We start from the raw sequence: 19,992 nt of genomic DNA on the forward strand, positions 1-19,992 counted from the left end.
ATTGGAGCATTTGTTCATTGAAATTGCTGCATTATTACAAACTTATTTCTGAGATTTTTATTTTATGTGTTCAAGTGCTTTGCCTGCATGTGTCTGTATATCACATGTATTCAGTGCTCATGGAGGTCAGGAGAGGGTCTTAGATACCTTGTGATTGGAGTTAGACCATTGTTAACTATCATGTGGGTGCCGGGAATTGAACCTGGGTCCTCTGAAGAGCAGCACATGCTCTTAACCACTGAACCATCCCTCCAGCTACAAATGCATTTAAATACTGCATGGTCTAGTGGTTATTTTTGCCTAGGACAAGAAAGGAAGAACTGATATTTGAACTCAGAGCATTTAACGGCTCATGTCAGGATCCTTTTACCACCTTAATGCTTCTCCAAAGTGCTGCCCCAGGGCAGCTGGTAAGGGGGAGAGGAGGACACAGGGCATCTTCCAGAGCGGCATGGCAACCAAGGCAAACAGATGCTGCCTGCATCCTGGTAACTGAAAGGAGCTTGGTACCCACAATCCCACTCCCATATAGAAAGAATACCATTTCAGAAAATGGAGGTTCTATTGAAAGGCAAAAATGGTAATAATCAGCTCACACTGATCCTAAGTCTTTTTGTTTGTTTGTTTTTTTCGAGACAGGGTTTCTTTGTGTAGCTTTGTGCCTTTCCTGGAACTCACTTGGTAGCCCAGGCTGGCCTCGAACTCACAGAGATCCACCTGGCTCTGCCTCCCGAGTGCTGGGATTAAAGGCGTGCGCCACCACCGCCCGGCTGATCCTTAGTCTTGAGGCTTGATGACACTGTCAACAGTCTAGAGCCAGGCATCCTGTGCTTATTACAGTGTGGTCCAGTGAGAAGGTGGCTTGGAGATGACCCACAGAAGCCCAGGGCCACACCGGCATTAATCGGCTGTGACTTTGCTTCATCTCCACGTTTCTTCCAGTCTTCCTTTGCTTTTTCAATAGAAAGAACACACATCTGTGTGAAGAGTGCCGAGCTAATACATCAAGGACAGGTCTTAATAGAGCTCGAACACGGCTGACATTTTGGTTGCTGTAGAGACAACCTATAAACGATGAGTACTGCATACAATGAAACCCATTCTATCTAATGCCCAGTGCTTCCTAGCCAGTCCACCGAGAAGCACCACAGAGAAACATGGTCAATAAACTTGACAGACTTTTTACAACCTGAAATGAAGGTAAAGGAAACAATTATGGTAACAAATAAAGCAATAATGAAAGATGAGGTCACAATGTCAGCTGAGCAATGCTGAGGGCCTGAACACCGGGAAGCCAGATTCGCTCAACTTGGCAGTGGGTATTCTGAGCCGACTTGGGGACCTCAATCAGGTAGCAGAAGGAGAAGAGCTGGACTGCCCACTGTGAGAGGAAAACAAACAGAAACAGTCGGCTTTTCCTGTAGTCTTTGTGACGAAGAAAGCCATCAGGGAAGGGATGGCTGAAGTCAAGTGTTGGTGTGGGTGTGAAAAAGGGGACAGTGGACTCAGGCTCCGGGGCCCAAGTCACCCTTAGACATACCAGAGTCCCCAACTAAGATATATAAGAGTTCCTTGAGTCCAGGTTTCATCACATCAATGAGCAAAGAAACACAATATTCATTAGCTCCAGTTCCTAGGCTGTGCCAAAAAGGGACAAGTGACACTCCAAAACAGCATTCTGATGAGATATCTAGTTCAGTGCCTGTGCCTAATAGTAACAGTTCCGTAATCCCAAGTAGTTAAAGAATTCTACTTAGAATAGCAGTATTTTTAGAATTTAGTCATTGATTTTTAACATTAAAATAGGAAAGAAACAAAAATAGCATTTCTACTGAATATAAATGTGTCAGTAATTTGGTAAGATTTCCTGTGACTAAGTTAAAAACATCCCATTAATGTATTATATAATGTTTGTTGAAAGTGACGTACCTGGCAGTGAGCAGTGCACTGCTTCAAACCCTGGGATGTGATTCAGTAAATGAGCAGAAGAGACGGAAAAGTGACCCTGTCCAGCACAGCTCAGGACACTGTAAGGGTCCCGAGTAACAGGGGTCATGCTCCTCAAGTCCCTTAAGTCTGTTTTCTTCTCCAATTTATATGGGCTAAAGTTATAGCCCATATTTTGAACATAGAACTGTTTATGTTAAGACAAGCTGTGATAGCTGTAACTGTGAAGTATCTAAGTTCAGTAAATCAAACACAAAGCACTCTCCCCTCACCGTACAGGACAGCCAGCTTCTCCTGATGAAGACTCATCAGCCTTGTGCACTCACAGTATCTGTTAAAGGATGGCTGTGCAGACAGTATGCTTACTTATTTTTGGAAGTTCTCAGCAGGGAGGGTCAAATAAAAGGTTTCTTCTTAAACTCAAAAATAGCTAGAAAATCCTTTTCCTGAGCGCTGTGATTCATTAGGCTCAACTAGACTTAAAGGTTTCTTTCACGGCTCATCATTCTTCAACACTTCAGTTTTTTGTAGCAGGAGAACAGGGGTAGGGAGGGAGAAGACAGGAACACTTTAAGATCATTATGCTAAAACGTTTTGACTCATTTAACACAGCTCTAGGGTAAAATGATACTCATTGCTCTTAATTCCCTTAAAATATATGTGTATGAGCCAGGTATGGTGGGCACACCTTTAGTCCCAGCACTTGGGAGGCAGAGGCAGGTGGATCTCTGTGAGTTCAAGGCCAGCCTGGTCTACAAAGTGAGTTCCAGGTCAGTCAGGGCTACACAGAGAAACCCTGTCTCAAAAAAAACAAAATTGTGTGTGTGTGTGTGTGTGTGTGTGTGTGTGTGTGTGTGTGTGTGTAAATAGATGTAGATATAATAACAGGGTGCAGAAGTATTCACAATAATTAGAATGTGGCATTACTAAAGGGGAGCCCTTGTCCTGACTCGGGCACACAGGAAGTACAAGCGGCTAACAGTTTCCTGACTCAGGCACACGGGAAGTACAAGTGGCTAACAGTCTCATTCGGTCAGGTGGCAGAGGCCATCTTTGGTAGTTTCTGTCATTTCAAGCAGGTGCTTTTGCAGGTGGCAGAGATGAGTTATTTGACCCCACCAGGGTTAGGCTGGTGACAAGAAAGACCATTAAGGAAGGAAACCTGGACACTGTGAGCTAGAGCATGTCTGACTGTCCCCAGTGGACTCCAATAAAGATGAGCTGCATCAGTGAAAACATGGCTTTCTAATGTATTAAATATCAACTGGCATGCACAAAGTAAGTCTTGTTAGTTTTAGCCATCTTATTTTCAGTTTTATAATTGATATGCAATTATACAACATACTATTTATAAGGATTCAACAGAACAAAAACAAATGTCTCTTCAAGGCATGCCCTTGGGCACAACACTGTTTTAAAACGAATAGAAGCTTTCTCTAGGTAACCTGCCTTCTGCGGTCAACGTCAGCCTCAGAGGACGGCCACCCCGTCCCGACCCCTGGGACAGCTCTTGCACCCACTGGAGTTGTTGCTGGTTGAAGTGATTGTGACGTTGTCAGAGCTCCTTCCCTGTGGCAAGCACAGCTGTAACCACTGGATCCCGCGGCGGGGCTGACAGGAGGGAGCATCCTGCCAGAGCACGGTGGCCTGGGGTCTGAGAGGAACAACCTGAGCTACAAAGCCACCGAAGTTTCGCGTCACCACTAATGAGTCATACAGCCTGAATTGCCTGACAGAGTCCAGGCCATAAGCTTGGGAAAAAAAAGATGAAATGTGTGGGTGGCACAATGGAATTTATTTGTCTTCATGATGTACACATAGTAATCAACACATAAGGAACACACACTCAAAATGGCCGTGTGTAGCGCAGGAAAGGATGGTCCCGGTTCAGCTACACAAATGGTAATTCCGCTCAGAAATGAGTCTCTTTCTAGCTTAAATCTGTTTTTTTTTTTTTTTAGGCCCCAAGGACACCCAGTTGAGTACAAACGTTTTTCCTGTTTTGTTATTGTCAGATACATACCTATCAACTCCCAGGAAATAAGTGAAATCAACAAAAAGTCCTAAGACAAAAGCAATTTTCGCAGAGTAAATTTGATGAGATTACTGCGGACCAATACAGGAAATGTTAACCATTACATTGTCTTCTCAGGTTTCAGTTCTTTTTTTTTTTTTTTTTTTTTTTTTGGTTTTTCGAGACAGGGTTTCTCTGTGTAGCTTTGCGCCTTTCCTGGAACTCACTTGGTAGCCCAGGCTGGCCTCGAACTCACAGAGATCCGCCTGGCTCTGCCTCCCGAGTGCTGGGACTAAAGGCGTGCGCCACCACCGCCCGGCCAGGTTTCAGTTCTTTAAAAAGTATTTCCCACACCTTTTTTTGTGCAAGGATTCATTGATTTCTTTGGTCTTACATGGAATAATTCTGTCTGACATACATATATATAGCCTTATTTGTACCAATATTAAAGTCAAGAATTTTAACACTTCAAAGGGGAGAAATGGAATTAAGTCTTCAGTATAAAAATGTCTGGTCCATTTGATATTATTGCCCTTGCTGCTCTGTTTGTATTGGAGATGAAGGAACACACCTATAGCTCCCTGCTTCATGTACAATTTAGTTGTATATTATCATCTGTCAATGTGTCCGGATATTCACCAAAACTATCCTGATCTTGTCTTTCAAAAACAAAAAGTGAAACTGCATAAATAAATAAGTCTACCTAGGGGTACAATAAATAGGCTTCTCCATAGGAATAAGGAACATTGTAACATAAAGCCCTCCAGTACGACGAAATAGAGCAGCAGCTCTGCTGTTGGATTGGTTCGGTTGCTGGTGGAAGAGCTGGCAGAAAGAGCTACCTATCGTCCTCATCCTTTCAAAATGAAGTCAGAGTGGATGCAACTGTAGTTTGCCTTCGGGAATTTATCTAGGTGTGTACCATCATTAGTTTTTGACTTTTGCAAAACTGTAGAACATACATTTAGGGATTGAAAAGTAGTACAATCCTTCAGTTCTGGGGCTGCTTGGTCTCCGCTCACACTGATGGGTGGATCAGAAGTTCTGCTGCCGCCTCTTCTTCGCGTCCATGGCGTCTAGGATGGGCTGCCTCTTCGCACTGTATCTTTGGTGCAGTTCTTCAATCTCCTGCTCCATCATGGGGTCCAGGGCTTTCAGCCGCATCTGTAGTTCCTCCAAACTTAGGTTTTTTAACTAAATGCAGAAAAAATAACAAAAAAGAAATTAATACTGTAAAATCATCCAAAATATATTAAAGTCTAATGAGTTTTAAAATAAATATTCCAAAAAATTCTTTACACTGTCTTAGAAGCCTGGTCAACAATTAAAGCAGGAATTCTTTCCCTGAAAAAGCCATAAGCTACGCCTTGCAGGAACTTCAAGTAATCCACAGTAAGTCGATCGATACATGCACTGCTAATACTGAATGATAAAAAAGTAAGAGGAAGAAACCCAGAGACAGATGTGCCACTGTCAAAAGCAGCTGTTCAGGTGATGCTCTGGGGACAGCTACAGGGGGCTGGCTGCAAAAACCCAATACCAATAGATCAAGAACTGGGCCAGACTGAATACAGGCTCAGTCAACAATAAAATAAAATTATCCCTTATTTTACCACATGCTGAAAATTTTAGCGCTCAAATGGAAAATTCTAGAATATTTTTACTCTGTTTTGATAAAATAGTAGTGTGATTCAAACAAACAAACAAACAACCCAAAGGTGTAAGTTCTGCACTGAATGTGGCCAACCTGAGAATGAACTGGCAGTGAGATGTTACAGGACACAGTACAGTCTGGTCACACTGTTACAGGATGCAGTACAGTCTGGTCACACTGTTACAGGACACAGTACAGTCTGGTCACACTGTTACAGGACACAGTACAGTCTGGTCACACTGTTACAGGACGCAGTACAGTCTGGTCACACTGTTACAGGACGCAGTACAGTCTGGTCACACTGTTACAGGACACAGTACAGTCTGGTCACACTGTTACAGGACGCAGTACAGCCTGGTCACACTGTTACAGGACACAGTACAGTCTGGTCACACTGTTACAGGACACAGTACAGCCTGGTCACACTGTTACAGGACACAGTACAGTCTGGTCACATTGTTACAGGACACAGTACAGTCTGGTCACACTGTTACAGGACACAGTACAGTCTGGTCACATTGTTACAGGACACAGTACAGTCTGGTCACACTGTTACAGGACACAGTACAGTCTGGTCACACTGTTACAGGACGCAGTACAGTCTGGTCACACTGTTACAGGACGCAGTACAGTCTGGTCACACTGTTACAGGACACAGTACAGTCTGGTTACACTGTTACAGGACGCAGTACAGTCTGGTCACACTGTTACAGGACGCAGTACAGTCTGGTCACACTGTTACAGGACGCAGTACAGTCTGGTCACACTGTTACAGGACGCAGTACAGTCTGGTCACACTGTTACAGGACGCAGTACAGTCTGGTCACACTGTTACAGGACGACAGTACAGTCTGGTCACACTGTTACAGGACACAGTACAGTCTGGTCACACTGTTACAGGACACAGTACAGCCTGGTCACACTGTTACAGGACACAGTACAGTCTGGTCACACTGTTACAGGACACAGTACAGCTGGTCACACTGTTACAGGACGCAGTACAGTCTGGTCACACTGTTACAGGACACAGTACAGCCTGGTCACACTGTTACAGGACACAGTACAGTCTGGTCACACTGTTACAGGACAGTACAGTCTGGTCACACTGTTACAGGAGCAGTACAGTCTGGTCACACTGTTACAGGACGCAGTACAGTCTGGTCACACTGTTACAGGACACAGTACAGTCTGGTCACACTGTTACAGGACGCAGTACAGTCTGGTCACACTGTTACAGGACGCAGTACAGTCTGGTCACACTGTTACAGGACGCAGTACAGTCTGGTCACACTGTTACAGGACGCAGTACAGTCTGGTCACACTGTTACAGGACACAGTACAGTCTGGTCACACTGTTACAGACAGTACAGTCTGGTCACTGTACAGGACGCAGTACAGTCTGGTCACACTGTTACAGGACGCAGTACAGTCTGGTTACACTGTTACAGGACACAGTACAGTCTGGTCACACTGTTACAGGACGCAGTACAGTCTGGTCACACTGTTACAGGACGCAGTACAGTCTGGTCACACTGTTACAGGACGCAGTACAGTCTGGTTACACTGTTACAGGACACAGTACAGTCTGGTCACACTGTTACAGGACGCAGTACAGTCTGGTCACACTGTTACAGGATGCAGTACAGCCTGGTTACATTGGCTTTAGGGACAACAGCACATTCCTCACTGCTTTTCACTGCAACATCAGGAGAGAGCACCTGTCCTGCTACATCAAAGGACCTACAGCACTCCAGGCTTAACTAACTGTATCTGTCTATTTGTCAAAACAGGGTCGGTCCTCCATGGGTCACCTCCTGAGAAGCACATCAGGAATGTCATCAGTGGCTATAGGATGCTCTATACCAGACACTCGCAGTCAGCTTTTACCCTAGCAACATTTCAAATAAACCCTAACCTGGACTTGTAGGTGGGCTAAGGCACTTGCTGCCAAGCTTGAGGTGTGAGCTCAATTCCTTGAACCCACTCGGTGGAAGGAGAAAACCCAATCTTTTGTAGTCCTCTGACTTCCACATCAATGCTATGGCATGGATATGCTTCCCAACTCCCAAATAATGTAAAAACCCCTAAAACTATGCCTTCCCTCTTACAGAACAGTGGAGGGTAGGTAGTTTTTAACAAAGAAAAAAGACCCCTGTTAAACATGTACTCCACACCTTGATGGGTAAACAAGGAAAGAACTGGTCCACTGCCCTTTGGGAGCCTAGAGATGAGGAGGAGGCTGAGCTCTCAAGGGCTGATGGGATCCAGGCCAGCACAGAGTCATTGTGTTGCAGAGATCACAGTGAGGTGTCTAAGCAGTCCCTATGGGAATTTTGAGTGCTTCTCAGGACAGATCTGCTCCAGAAAGGAAGGAGCACCACCATGAACTCCAAGGCACTCGGGCCACACTGGTCCTTGACAGAGAAAGCATCTCAGCAGTGCTGAGCCCTGGGGAAGAGGAGGCCCTGCCTCACTGAAGTGAAGAAATGCCAGACTCGAAGGTCTCAGGAGAGGGCTTTAGTGGTGGGATGCAGGGGGTGAGGGCAGGTAGGTGTGGGTGCCTGTGAACCAGGCAAAGTAGGTTTAAACTTCACGTAGCCAATATTCTGGAACAGAAACATTATATGAGAACATGAGACCTAGTTTGAAAATGATAAAACCTGAAGCTCATTTTTTAGAAGAAGATAACTCTCCAGTTGTTTTATGAGTCAAAGCTAGAAAACACTCTCATTACTTATTACCCAAAATAGTAGGCTGAAATAGCATTTCTCAGCGATCCTCCACTTTACTCACCATACCTGGCCCTAAGTGACTCCTGCTTCCCCAAATCAAATTCACTCTCTGCCAAAAAAAGGTTCTGAGGATACCGAGAATGAGTCACAAGAGAAAGTTCCAAAAATATGTTGGGAAGAACAATATTGTAGGCTGATGCTCAGCACAGGCTGAACGCTTGCCCTGAATTGGGTGGGAGACCAGCCTGCTGTGCTGCACTGGGCAGCATAAAATGACCTCCCTGGCTTACTACTTTTTATTGTTTTAAAGGAAGAGTCTCTGTGTAGTCCCAGGCTGGCCCTATATATGCTAGACTAGCCTCAAGCTCAAGGCCCTCCCTCCTCAGTCTCCTGAGCGCGCAGTGGACCTAGCTTTCCCCTCTGCTGTGATTGACATCTGCACACCATTCATGGTAGTGTATGGCTCCCCAACTCATCTTAAACCGGGCATCAATTACACATTTGTTCCACGCTTAGTTCTGTTCAGATCACTGTGGGGAGAAGGAGTTTGCACAAGGAAGCTAACTCCTCCCTGAACTATACACACGTAACATTGTTCTGTGGAGCCAGCATGGACACGGAGCCACATTTCTGAAGACAGGTGTACCCAGGCACATCTATGGAGTCCAATTCTACTTCAGTGCTCTCCTTAAACAGAAGACTTACTTTCATTATCTTAAACTCTGTATCTGTGTGTGAATATGTTCCTATGCCCTTGGGGGTCAGAAGCATCAGAATGCCCTGGAGCTCCTACTGGAAGTCGTGAGCCACCTCATGGAGGTCCTGGGAACTGAACTCGAGTCCTCGGCAAGAGCGGCAAGTGCCTCACCGCTGAGCCAGCGCTCCAGCCACACTTCACGATTCTTACCGTATCACGTCTGCTCAGCACATGTCAGTCTTTCTCATCCCTAAAGTTCTACACCACACAATTTGGTATTTGATTCCAGAAAGTGTTTTCTAACTTGGTTATGTTGGAGTTTCATGATCCAATTTTTTTTTGCCTTACAGACTTCTAGAACCTAGCCAGCTCACTGCTGAAAGCCAGTGGGTAGGAGCAGACCACAGGACGCGGAGGGACTGGTCACCGAAGAGCAGCGTAGCAACCCATCCTGAGAAGTAAACGGCTCCTCCAACTTCACAATCTGCTGCTTTAAGACTCTCCTTGTGGATGTCTTCCTTTACTAGGGCAAACTGCCAGAGTTAGTAAATGCTAATTATGGCAATGAATTGAATTCAAGGAAAGAAGAAAGATTCTCTCTTAACAGATTTTATGTTTTCAATGTATAACATTTGTGAAGAACAGGTCTGTGGTGCTGGAGAACCGTTAGCTGGCATTGCTGAGGAACCAGTGGTCTGCTGTAAAGTGAATTAATAAGGCACCTAAGTATTCTTTGTTCTGGTGATACAGTTTTGTCTCACTTGGAACAGTGTCTTTTACAGATGCACTGCCTTTTGGAGTAGAGGACAGGGTCTCAAAGAATCTTCCCTCAATGACAAGTTGTCATTATTAACATATAAACATATCTATAACACTAATCTGTGCTACATAACAATGTTCTCCTCAGAAACCTTCATCTGAAAGCAACTTCTCACTTCTTTTTCTTTCTTTTTTTATTTTTTTGAGACAGGGTTTCTCTGTGTAGCTTTGCACCTTTCCTGGAACTCACTTGGTAGCCCAGGCTGGCCTCGAACTCACAGAGATCCACCTGCCTCTGCCTCCCAAGTGCTGGGATTAAAGGCGTGCACCACCACCACCCAGCCTCACTTCTTTTTCTGATGTCACAGGATATATACTTTTCTATATATCTACCGAGAACGATACTGTTAAACAAGCTTACTCTTCCAAATCTCTACCAGCCCATGGATCTACTGAGAATGAGAGATCCTGTTAACCAACCTTACTGTACTAAGAGCAGGCTGTTGACGAAAGCCTGACATAGGGTTAGGAAGATAGGGGTAGAGGTGAGGCTTATCCTGCTCATTTTCACTGTTTGTTTTCTTTTGAGTCTGAGTTTTGGATTGGAGCTATGTGTGGCTGGGGTTACAGAAAATGACTTCCGCATAATTTATAGTTAGCTATGTCCTCAGGTAAGGCTGTGAGGGAACTTCAGAGAAACTCCTTTATTAAAATATTTACTTAGATTTCCTATAGACCAAGCACTATAGACAAAGAAATGAATAAAATACTTCTCACAGGTTTGTAATCTAGCTGGCATGGAAGGACCACACAGAGAGCACACTGGAGCATGAGAAGGCTGGAAACAGGGTAACAGGGCAAGCAAGCTGGACAAACAGAAGCATACATGATACACAAAATGTGTGTCATCTTTGGAGGTGTCCAGCAGGCTGCTGAGAGTTAAGAAGGAAGAGGAGCAGAAGATGAGGCGGGGAGGGAGGGAGAGGGCAAACACAGATGCTACAGTTCTTCAGGACTGTGACCAGACAGTTTCCACGTCAAGACACGTTACCTATGAATAATCGTAGAGGAAACTTAGAAACATTCCTTAGATAGTAAGCACAGAAAAGGACTGTCATGGAGGAAAAAAAGACAGGAAACCCATCACCAGTTACTCAGTAGTCTGCTGGGAAGGAGAGAGAGCTCAGGAGGAGAAGGACTGAGAGACCACAATAGACCTGGCAGGCGTCTTTGCTGACTGGCTGAGTTTGGTATCATCACTATGGCAGGGAAGTGATTTTAGTCCCAGGGAGTTTGAGGTGTAAAGAAGGCATCAAGGTGGAATCATCAGACAGGAACTGTTATCTGGGGCTTGGGAACCAGGAAGGAGAGCTAAGCTACAGACACAGACTTAGGGAATCAGCAGCATTTAAGATAGAACTGAAGCCCACAATGGAGAAGATTATACGGGAAAAAAAGATTCTCTCCTGATCATCTAATCGACACATGGTGTACACAGACAAGAGTACCCACACCTCGGTGTTTGGAGCCAGAGGCTTCGTCAGTCAGCTTCTGCCATGGTGACAATAAAACCTGAGAAAGGCAACTTAAGGGGGCACAGAATTATTTTGACTCCCGGGTTTAGTCTGGGGTTCCAGGTCACTGGGCTCCCAGGTTTAGTCTGGGGTTCCAGGTCACTGGGCTCCCGGGTTTAGCCTGGGGTTCCTGGTCACTGGGCTCCCGGGTTTAGCCTGGGGTTCCTGGTCACTGGGCTCCCGGGTTTAGTCTGGGGTTCCTGGTCACTGGGCTCCCGGGTTTAGCCTGGGGTTCCAGGTCACTGGGCTCATGTGTTTAAAAGCTGCGATTCCTGGTAAGTGGGTTCTGTGTTTCTGGGCCTGTGGTGATGCAGAAGAGTATGGTGGGAAGGCGTGTGAGGAAAGCGGCTCACCTCACTGTGGACAGAAAGTAGAGAGATGGAAGACACCAGGGCCAAGAGAGTCCCTTCAAAAACAACCTGTGGGGGCCGCCTTCTTCTAACAAATCCTGCCTCCCAACAGCCCATCACCTCTAACTAATCAATCAGGGGCAAGACATACCATTAACAACAGAGTGAAACTGATTTCTGATATCAGGTAAGTTAAATCTCATGGACCTAGGGAAAACACATTTTGGAATTTGGGATTGTTAATAATTCCTGTTAATGACAAAGCCATTTGTCTGACAGAGGCACAGAGTCGTGCATTCCACTTCCACAGACGCCATCCATGTAAGCAGGCCCCAGAGACCGAGTCTAACTCATAGTTTAGAAGAGGAGACAGAGGCAGCTGGTTTGCTCGGGTTACACTGTGATTGATGGCGCAGCCAACCTCTATGCCACGGCAACCTGTAGTCCGCCCTTCTACCACGTCGGTGACTGACATCAGTTACCATGCTGCAGGGGGGTGGGGATTTCAAATCCATCTCTTCACTCTTCCATCCACACACTCTGTCCTCCCTCCACCCGGCATGCTTTGTCTCTCTGAGGCAAGCTCAGGTACAGAACCTTTTTCCTGCCTGGCCCTGAAGGTAACGGAAGCCAACAAAATGAAAGCCCCATTCAATTTTGGCCAGGGGCAATTGCACACTCTCAAGGTATGTATTTCTGACCTGTTAGATCTCAAACATTTAAAGTAACGTGGAAGCCTAACAGGCTTCCTTGGGTGGGTTCATAATGGGAGACAAATGAGAAGGCAGAACAGAGTGGAAACATCCTCACAGCTTCCATCAAAGATGAAATACCTTCATCCCACAAGTGTAAACTGAGTATCTGATAGGAAATTTCCCTGGGCATTTGGTTATGTTTCCAAGCAGCAGAAGTTTTCCCAACAGGCCTACCAGGGAGTAACATCACTACTACTGAGAAATTCCCAGGGTCTTCAAGCCAAGTTGAACTGTCCCGGGAACATGTCTACAGAGCAGGAGAACCTTGTAGAGAACATTTGAAATGGGTCAACAGAGCCAATGGGCCAGGCAGAGCCTCCTGGGAGAGGCAGAGCTGCCCTTTTCTTAAGTTTCAGGTTAGTTAGCTAGTTCATTTTTGTTTTAAGTAAGACTAAGGAAAAGCCCAAGACTTTTGACAGCAACAAACAGAAGGGCACAAAGATATCTGCTCATAAATAGAAGGTCAAGAGAAGGCAATAATGTTTGGAAATTGGTGGTTTGATGGATGACTTCTAGGTCCAAGAGAAACTTCATTCTGTGATGATAGTCCTAGGTTCTCACATTTCATGCAGGAGAAGATTCTGCACATAAAACCTAAAATATTACATCTCTCAGTATCTTAAAAAGAAAACCCAAGTATTCTATGCAAATTAATGCTTCATTTGTTAACACTTCATATATCAGCAGTCCAAACAATTCAGTGATGTGAAAGTTGAGATGAAAAGTAAGTTTAAGTCACCCTACTGATAACTCTGACAGTTTAAACTTTTAGTAATTAGGATTATTCCTGAACATGAGAAATCCTGAATGTTTACTGACTGCTGTTAGTAAACTGGAACTTTAAGTTACACATTCATTTTACTATCCAATCTAAAATATCACATTTAAGTATCACTACTGAATTACTTTCTAAAATAATTTTAACCATGTTGGAGAAAAAAAAAATCCTTGGATTTTTATATTATGTTTGTCAAATATATTTCTAATTACTGGAGATATTTTTAAAAATCTTAATCAAAACAGCAACAGATACAGGAATATAAAGATATCAGAAGCAGCCGGGCGTTGGTGGCGCACGCCTTTAATCCCAGCACTCGGGAGGCAGAGCCAGGCGGATCTCTGTGAGTTCGAGGCCAGCCTGGGCTACCAAGTGAGCTCCAGGGAAGGCGCAAAGCTACACAGAGAAACCCTGTCTCGAAAAACCAAAAAAAAAAAAAAAAAAAAAAAAAAAAGATATCAGAAGCCCTTATTCATTTATGTATTGTGCATATGTCGGAGTGTGCGGGTCAGAGGACAACCTGCAGGAGTGGCTTCTTTCCTTCTGGTCCTGGGGCTTCAGCTCAGGTTGTCAGGCTTGGTGGCATGGGCTGTTACCACTGAGCTACCTTGCCAGCTCAATTACAAAGTTTGAAAATGTATAAATGTGGTAACATTTCAAGCTTAATGGGTTTATGGGTTGTTGGCATAATCATTATGTCAGAATAAATGAGACACCACTACAATGAAGAAAACAGTCTTTGCATGTAAATAAATGTTAACACGTTTAGTCAAATAGTCCATTAAGAAAATACTGTACGAGGTTTATTGTGTTTACTGGGAAAACAAACTCTTCCTAGCAACTGTTTAAACGAATCTCACAGATGCTGCAGACATTATTAGTGGCCTGTGATTAAAAAAACATGGATTGCTAATACTGTATCCTGACTCATCTATTTTCCCATCTGCTAGCAATTCTACCGATATGAACTACCAACAGAATGTCTGACAACAATAATTTCCTATGGCAATTTCAACGAAGAATTGCCTATAGCATTTTGTAAGATTTACTCACGCATGCCTCAGACTGTTCTGAGTTGTTTGTGGCCTGGAGCAACATGCTCCTTTTCCCCTTCTATTTTAGCTGAAAATTTTACTTCACTGCACAGAATCTGGTTTGGTTTTAAAAACACCGTACACAATCTGTCACACTTATTTTCCCAAAGGAAACAGACCAAAGCCCGGTAAATACAGGTGAGCTCACCCATCAGCTTAGAGGTGTATGGGATGAGGCTGTGTCTGCAAGGACACTGGGGAGTGGAGCAAGTGGTACTTAAGGTCAGGATATTGAAGCATTACGTATACACCTTTTTTTTGTTTTGTTTTTCAAGACAGGGTTTCTCTGTGTAGTTTTTGGATCTTGGATCTTGCTCTATAGACCAGGCTGGCCTCAAACTCACAGAGATCCGCCTGGCTCTGCCTCCCAAGTGCTGGAATTAAAGGCGTGCACCACTGCCGCCTGGCCAGTATACATTTTTTATAGTTTATTTTCTAGGGAATTTCACATCAATGTGACTTGACAGCCAGGTGTGGTGGCGCACACCTTTAATATCAGCACTCTAGAAGCAGAGGCAGGCAGATGTCTGCACTTGAGGCCAGCCTGGTCTACAGATCACGTTTCAGGACAGCCAAGCTTAGGCAGTGAAGGAAACTGTTGAAAACAGAATGTTGGTAAAGATGTAATTGAACACGGGCACCACGTTTTCTAGCTCCAGCAAGCAGCAGAACCTGGCTGCTTTGGCCACATGTTTCTGGCTGTAGCGCCAAGAATAGAAGAAAGGAGTTATATAATCTCCCTCTGCAACTAAGGAAAGCTGCTGAGGTCAGGCATGTGTCAGGGGTGTCCCTGCATGGAGGCCCCCAGAAAGGCCATTGTGTGAAGCTGTGAAGAAGCCTGGATTGCCTTGGAGACCCCAAGATGTTAGAGATGTCAGAGCCATGGGGCACCTGCTGAGAAGAGCTGCTGACAGCGAGTGGAAGCAGCCCAAGAGGAAGACGTGTGCCACAGTCAACAAAGCTGAAAGGAGTTGGAGTCTGAAGAGCACTTTGACATCAGACATGGAGATGCAGAGTTTGGAGTTTGCCCAGCTGTTTTCAGTCTTGCTTTGGTCCAGTATTTCCTCACTGTGCTCCCTTTCCTCCCTTTTGGAATGGTAATGCATGTCCTATGCCATTGTATGTAGGAAGTATCTGATCTGCTTTTTTTTTTTTTTTCCCCAGGGGATTACAGTTAAGAGATTGCATGAGTCTCAGAAGAGTCTTTGAACTTTGGACTTTCAGACATTGCTCAGACCATGATAGACTTTGGAGACTTTTGAGGTTGGACTAAATGCATTTCTGCATTATGATATGGCTATAAGTCTATGGGGGCTAGGAAGTGGAATGTGGTGGTTTGAAAGAACATGCCCCTCACAGGGAGTGGAACTAATGGGAGGTGTGGCCTTGCTGGAGTAGGTGAGGCCTTGTTGGAGTAGGTGTGTCCATGTTGGAGTAGGTGTGTCCTTGTTGGAGTAGGTGTGTCCTTGTTGGAGTAGGTGTGGTCTTGTTGGAGTAGGTGTGGTCTTGTTGGAGTAGGTGTGTCCATGTTGGAGTAGGTGTGTCCTTGTTGGAGTAGGTGTGGCCTTGTTGGAGTAGGTGTGTCCATGTTGGAGTAGGTGTGGCCTTGTTGGAGTAGGTGAGGCCTTGTTGGAGTAGGTGCTGCCTTGTTGGAGTAGGTGTGGCCTTGTTGGAGTAGGTGTGGGTTTGTTGGAGTGGGTGTGTCCTTGTTGGAGTGGGTGTGTCCTTGTTGGAGTAGGTGTGGCCTTGTGGGAGGAGGTGTGTCCTTGTTGGAGTAGGTGTGGTCTTGTTGGAGTAGGTGTGTCCTTGTTGAAGTAGGTGTGGGTTTGTTGGAGTGGGTGTGTCCTTGTTGGAGTGGGTGTGTCCTTGTTGGAGTAGGTTTGGCCTTGTGGAGGAGGTGTGGCCTTGTTGGAGTAGGTGAGGCCTTGCTGGAGTAGGTGTGGCCTTGTTGGAGGAGGTGTGGCCTTGTTGGAGAAAGTGTGTCACTGGGGGTGGGCTTTGAGGTCTCAGGTGCTCAAGCCAGGCCCAGTGTCTCACTCTCTTCCTGCTGCCTGGTGATCTAGATGCAGAACTCTCAGCTCCTTCTCCAGCACCATGCCTGACTGCATGCCGCCATGCTTCCTGTCAATGGACTATTCCTCTGAATGGCAAGCCAGCCCCAGTTTTTCTTTAGAAGAGTTTCCACAGTCACAGTGCCTCTTCACAGCAACAGAAACACAACGTTTCTTTAAAACAAAACAAAACCCAAACCCCTCACCTTTCTTCTTGGGTTATACCAGAGAAGTATTTTTCTTAATGAATGTATTCTAGTCACATCTGGTCTAATGAAATGCCTGTATGTGCTTCCCACTTGATGGGCTGTTTAGTGAAATAAATATTTCTCTACATAGCCTTTGAGACAGATTCCATATTTTACCAATCTAAATATGATCTAAGAAAATTTATAGTATGTAATGTCTCCTCCACACACAGCAGGACTTTGTTTAGATGTCCATGGATGGTCTGGTGCTATGTGGAGCCTGGACGAAGCAGATGAATTAAAGACTGATGAGCAGTGTTAGATTGTCTTGTTCTGGAAAGATCTTGGACACACATTTAAGAAAGGAATGACGTAGCTGGGCGGTGGTGGCGCACGCCTTTAGTCCCAGCACTCGGGAGGCAGAGCCAGGCGGATCTCTGTGAGTTCGAGGCCAGCCTGGGCTACCAAGTGAGTTCCAGGAAAGGCGCAAAGCTACACAGAGAAACCCTGTCTCGGAAAAAAAAAAAAAAAATTCAACATTCCAGGTCCAGAAAAACTGAGTAAATTAAAAACCAAACAGTAAATAAATTTTCTGGATATAAAAAGGGCAGGTGGAAATCAATGTCTTATTTCAGCAATTTTGATTAACACTTTCAAAAGTTTAAAACACACACACACACACACACACACACACACACACACACACACACACGGGATTACCAAGTAAGTGATTATATAGTTCAATTAAACATTTACCAATGTGAAAGATACTTGTTATGAAAGACTACACCCAACATCAGAAAAGCAACATGCAGGTGAGTGAGATGGCCCATTGGGTAAGAGAACTCCTGCAGAAACCTGGAGACTCAAGTGTAATCTCTAAGACCCTCATGTTTGAAGGAGACTCAGCCTCTGAAGGCTGTCTTCCAATTGCCACACTTGTACTGTGGCATGTATGTACCCCCCAAAATAAGTAGGATGTCATTTAAATATCAAAATGAAACAAAACCCAAGCAGCATGCTGAGGCTGGAGAGAAAGCTCGGTAGGCAGAGCGCTTGCCCTGCAAGTGTGAAGACGACCTAAGTTCAGGCCTCAGAGCCCATGGGAGCAGCTGGTTGGGTGGCTGGCACTTGTAATCCCAGTAATAAAAGGTAGAGACTGAGGATCTCAGGGGCTGACGGGCAAGCCCCAGACTAATGAGAGATCCTGTCTCCAAACAAACAAGGTGGATAGCTCCTGAGTGACAGCAATGTAGACACGTGACACACAAGGTTCTTAAAATAGTTCTATAACTAGCTGATTAGGCAGCCAAATCTCTGTAGAATCATTATATAAAATTAAAAGTTCTTTTCACTAACAAATATTTTCATCTGTATAATGCCATATTTCTGTGACATCCCTAAAGAATGTCGTGTGTATCCCACTGGCTTCTGGTATTTTTAGTCATTAAAAGTCTGGAGTAATTATGAACTTCAACTTCATGTTAAATATGAATTTTGTCCCCCTTTCCTTAGCATGAGGCATGGCCAGAAGTCTGTCCCTTTAAGGTCTTGCTTGTCTGGTGGTGGAGGAGAGACCCTTTCTGGGTGTCTTGTCAATGGAAGGGGTGGATTTCTGTGCTCTTGTTCTGGTTTGGTTGATCACTGGTCATCTGTCCATAGAAGAGGTGGAGGTAGGTGTTTCATGATGTAGTAGTATTGCCAGGGTGACAGCCTAACCCTTGGGGTTCTGTCCGCTTTGCTCTTAAAGCCACTTAGGCAGCGTGATCACTTCTGACTTCCTCTTTGGGAGCACAGAAACAGCAGAAAATCCCCACATTCTTTAGGGACCAAGGAAGGCAGAGTCCAGGAGGTTCACTTTACTCTTCACACCACACTACACAACAGCTCATGATCTTGCAGCCTTGGCTCAGCCCACAGAAGCCTGTGAAACCAGCGTCTCCGCCAATGTGCTCTCCAAATGCCCAGCAACGTGTTCACCGAGCCCTAACTTAGTGGCATATGGTGAGTTTACATGTTGGGTTAGCTCAGCACACAACAGGCTGAGGAATCACTGCCAGTCTCTCCTTTCTGTGGATACCAATGTCCCCTACCAATGGCTCGATGAAATACCCTCGCTTGAATTTAATCCGGGTAAGGAAAAAAACAAAACAAACAAACAAAACTGGATTTTCTTTCCTTCTGTTAGATTGTCTACTTTAAAAAAATAATTATGCTTTTACGTCTTCTGTTGTGTAGTTTTGTTTTGGTGTTTTGAGACACTTTCTCTGTGTAGTCCTGGCTGTAGACCAGACTGACCTCAAACCCAGAGATCTGCCTGCCTCTGCCTCCCAAGTGTTGGAACTAAAGGTGTGTACCACCAAGCCTAGCTAGCTTTTAAATTTTAACTGTAAGCTTAAGCTTTTAATGTCCCCACCGAGTCTGTGGCCACATGACAGCACTACTTCGTGTTCCCTTGTCTCATTTTATACCTTCCTTGATCTCAAATCGATAGCATCTCTTTATTCGTGTATGGTGTAATGTACAAGTTCATACACGCGAAAGATGTGCATGCTCATGTGTGTATGCCTGTGGAGGCCAGAGGTCCATGTTGGGTGTTTTCTTTGGTTACTCTCTTAATTTTTTTGTAACAGGGTCTCTCCCTGAACCCGGAACTCACCAATTTGGCTAGCCTGGCTAGCTAATCAGCTCCAGGGGTCAGCCCATCAAAACATAGTTCTTTTAAAACACAAATTATGATTAAAAACATGAAAGGTAGTAGTAAAGTAGGTATCAAAAATCAGCACTGTTATTTGTCACACAAGCTCAGAAAATAAAATTTCCCAGTAAGGAATTATTTTAGCTATTACTGTCTTAGATGTGGCTCTGTGAGGGAGCCATCACCTGTCAAAGGCAGCCTTTCAGGGTTCTGGTGTGGGGAGAGGGAGACAGTGTGTGTACACCAAGTCATCTCAGATAAGTGGTATGCACACATCACCAGAAGAGCAAGAAACGAACATGCCAGCATCACCACCTCCACAACACTCAGAGTACGCGTTTGTAGTAAATTTCCCCTTAGATCGTTACAGTAAATGAACAGGCTGCAAAGACTTCACTGGTTTTTAATGGAAAAAGTGTGAGAAGGGCAAAACTTAAACATTCTAATTTTAATATGTCAATTCACTTAGTAGAGCACAAGGCATTGAAGAATTTCCCTCTAGTACTACTTTGTAAAATAAGTACCTTCCCACATGTCCCCAGAAGCTGGCAGTGCTAGGGTACCACCAAGCCACTACACTTCCCGAGGAAGCCAGGCTCCGGCCAGATCTTCCCTGGAGCCAGACACCTGCTTTCGGAGTGGCTCCACTGTTACGTGACAGCTCAGGCAGAGCCTTGCTAGGGACTTCACAAAGAGTAGCT

General features: G+C 44.9%; 1 protein-coding gene across 3 annotated transcripts in view; it reads right to left on the minus strand.

The window, feature by feature from the left end:
- Positions 1 to 4,849: 4,849 nt before the first annotated feature.
- Positions 4,850 to 19,992, minus strand: part of Stk3 (serine/threonine kinase 3) — a 255,299-nt gene continuing 240,156 nt past the window's right edge. For all 3 annotated transcript variants that reach the window (XM_028884473.2, XM_028884469.2, XM_028884472.2), the window contains one exon: positions 4,850 to 5,155. In XM_028884473.2, the coding sequence (XP_028740306.1) occupies positions 4,997 to 5,155 (159 nt within the window). In that variant the 3' untranslated portion in view covers positions 4,850 to 4,996. The remainder of the gene's footprint in view (positions 5,156 to 19,992) is intronic.

This window comes from Peromyscus leucopus, chromosome 20 (assembly GCF_004664715.2).
Source record: "Peromyscus leucopus breed LL Stock chromosome 20, UCI_PerLeu_2.1, whole genome shotgun sequence".
In the NCBI taxonomy this organism is placed as follows: Eukaryota; Metazoa; Chordata; class Mammalia; order Rodentia; family Cricetidae; genus Peromyscus; species Peromyscus leucopus.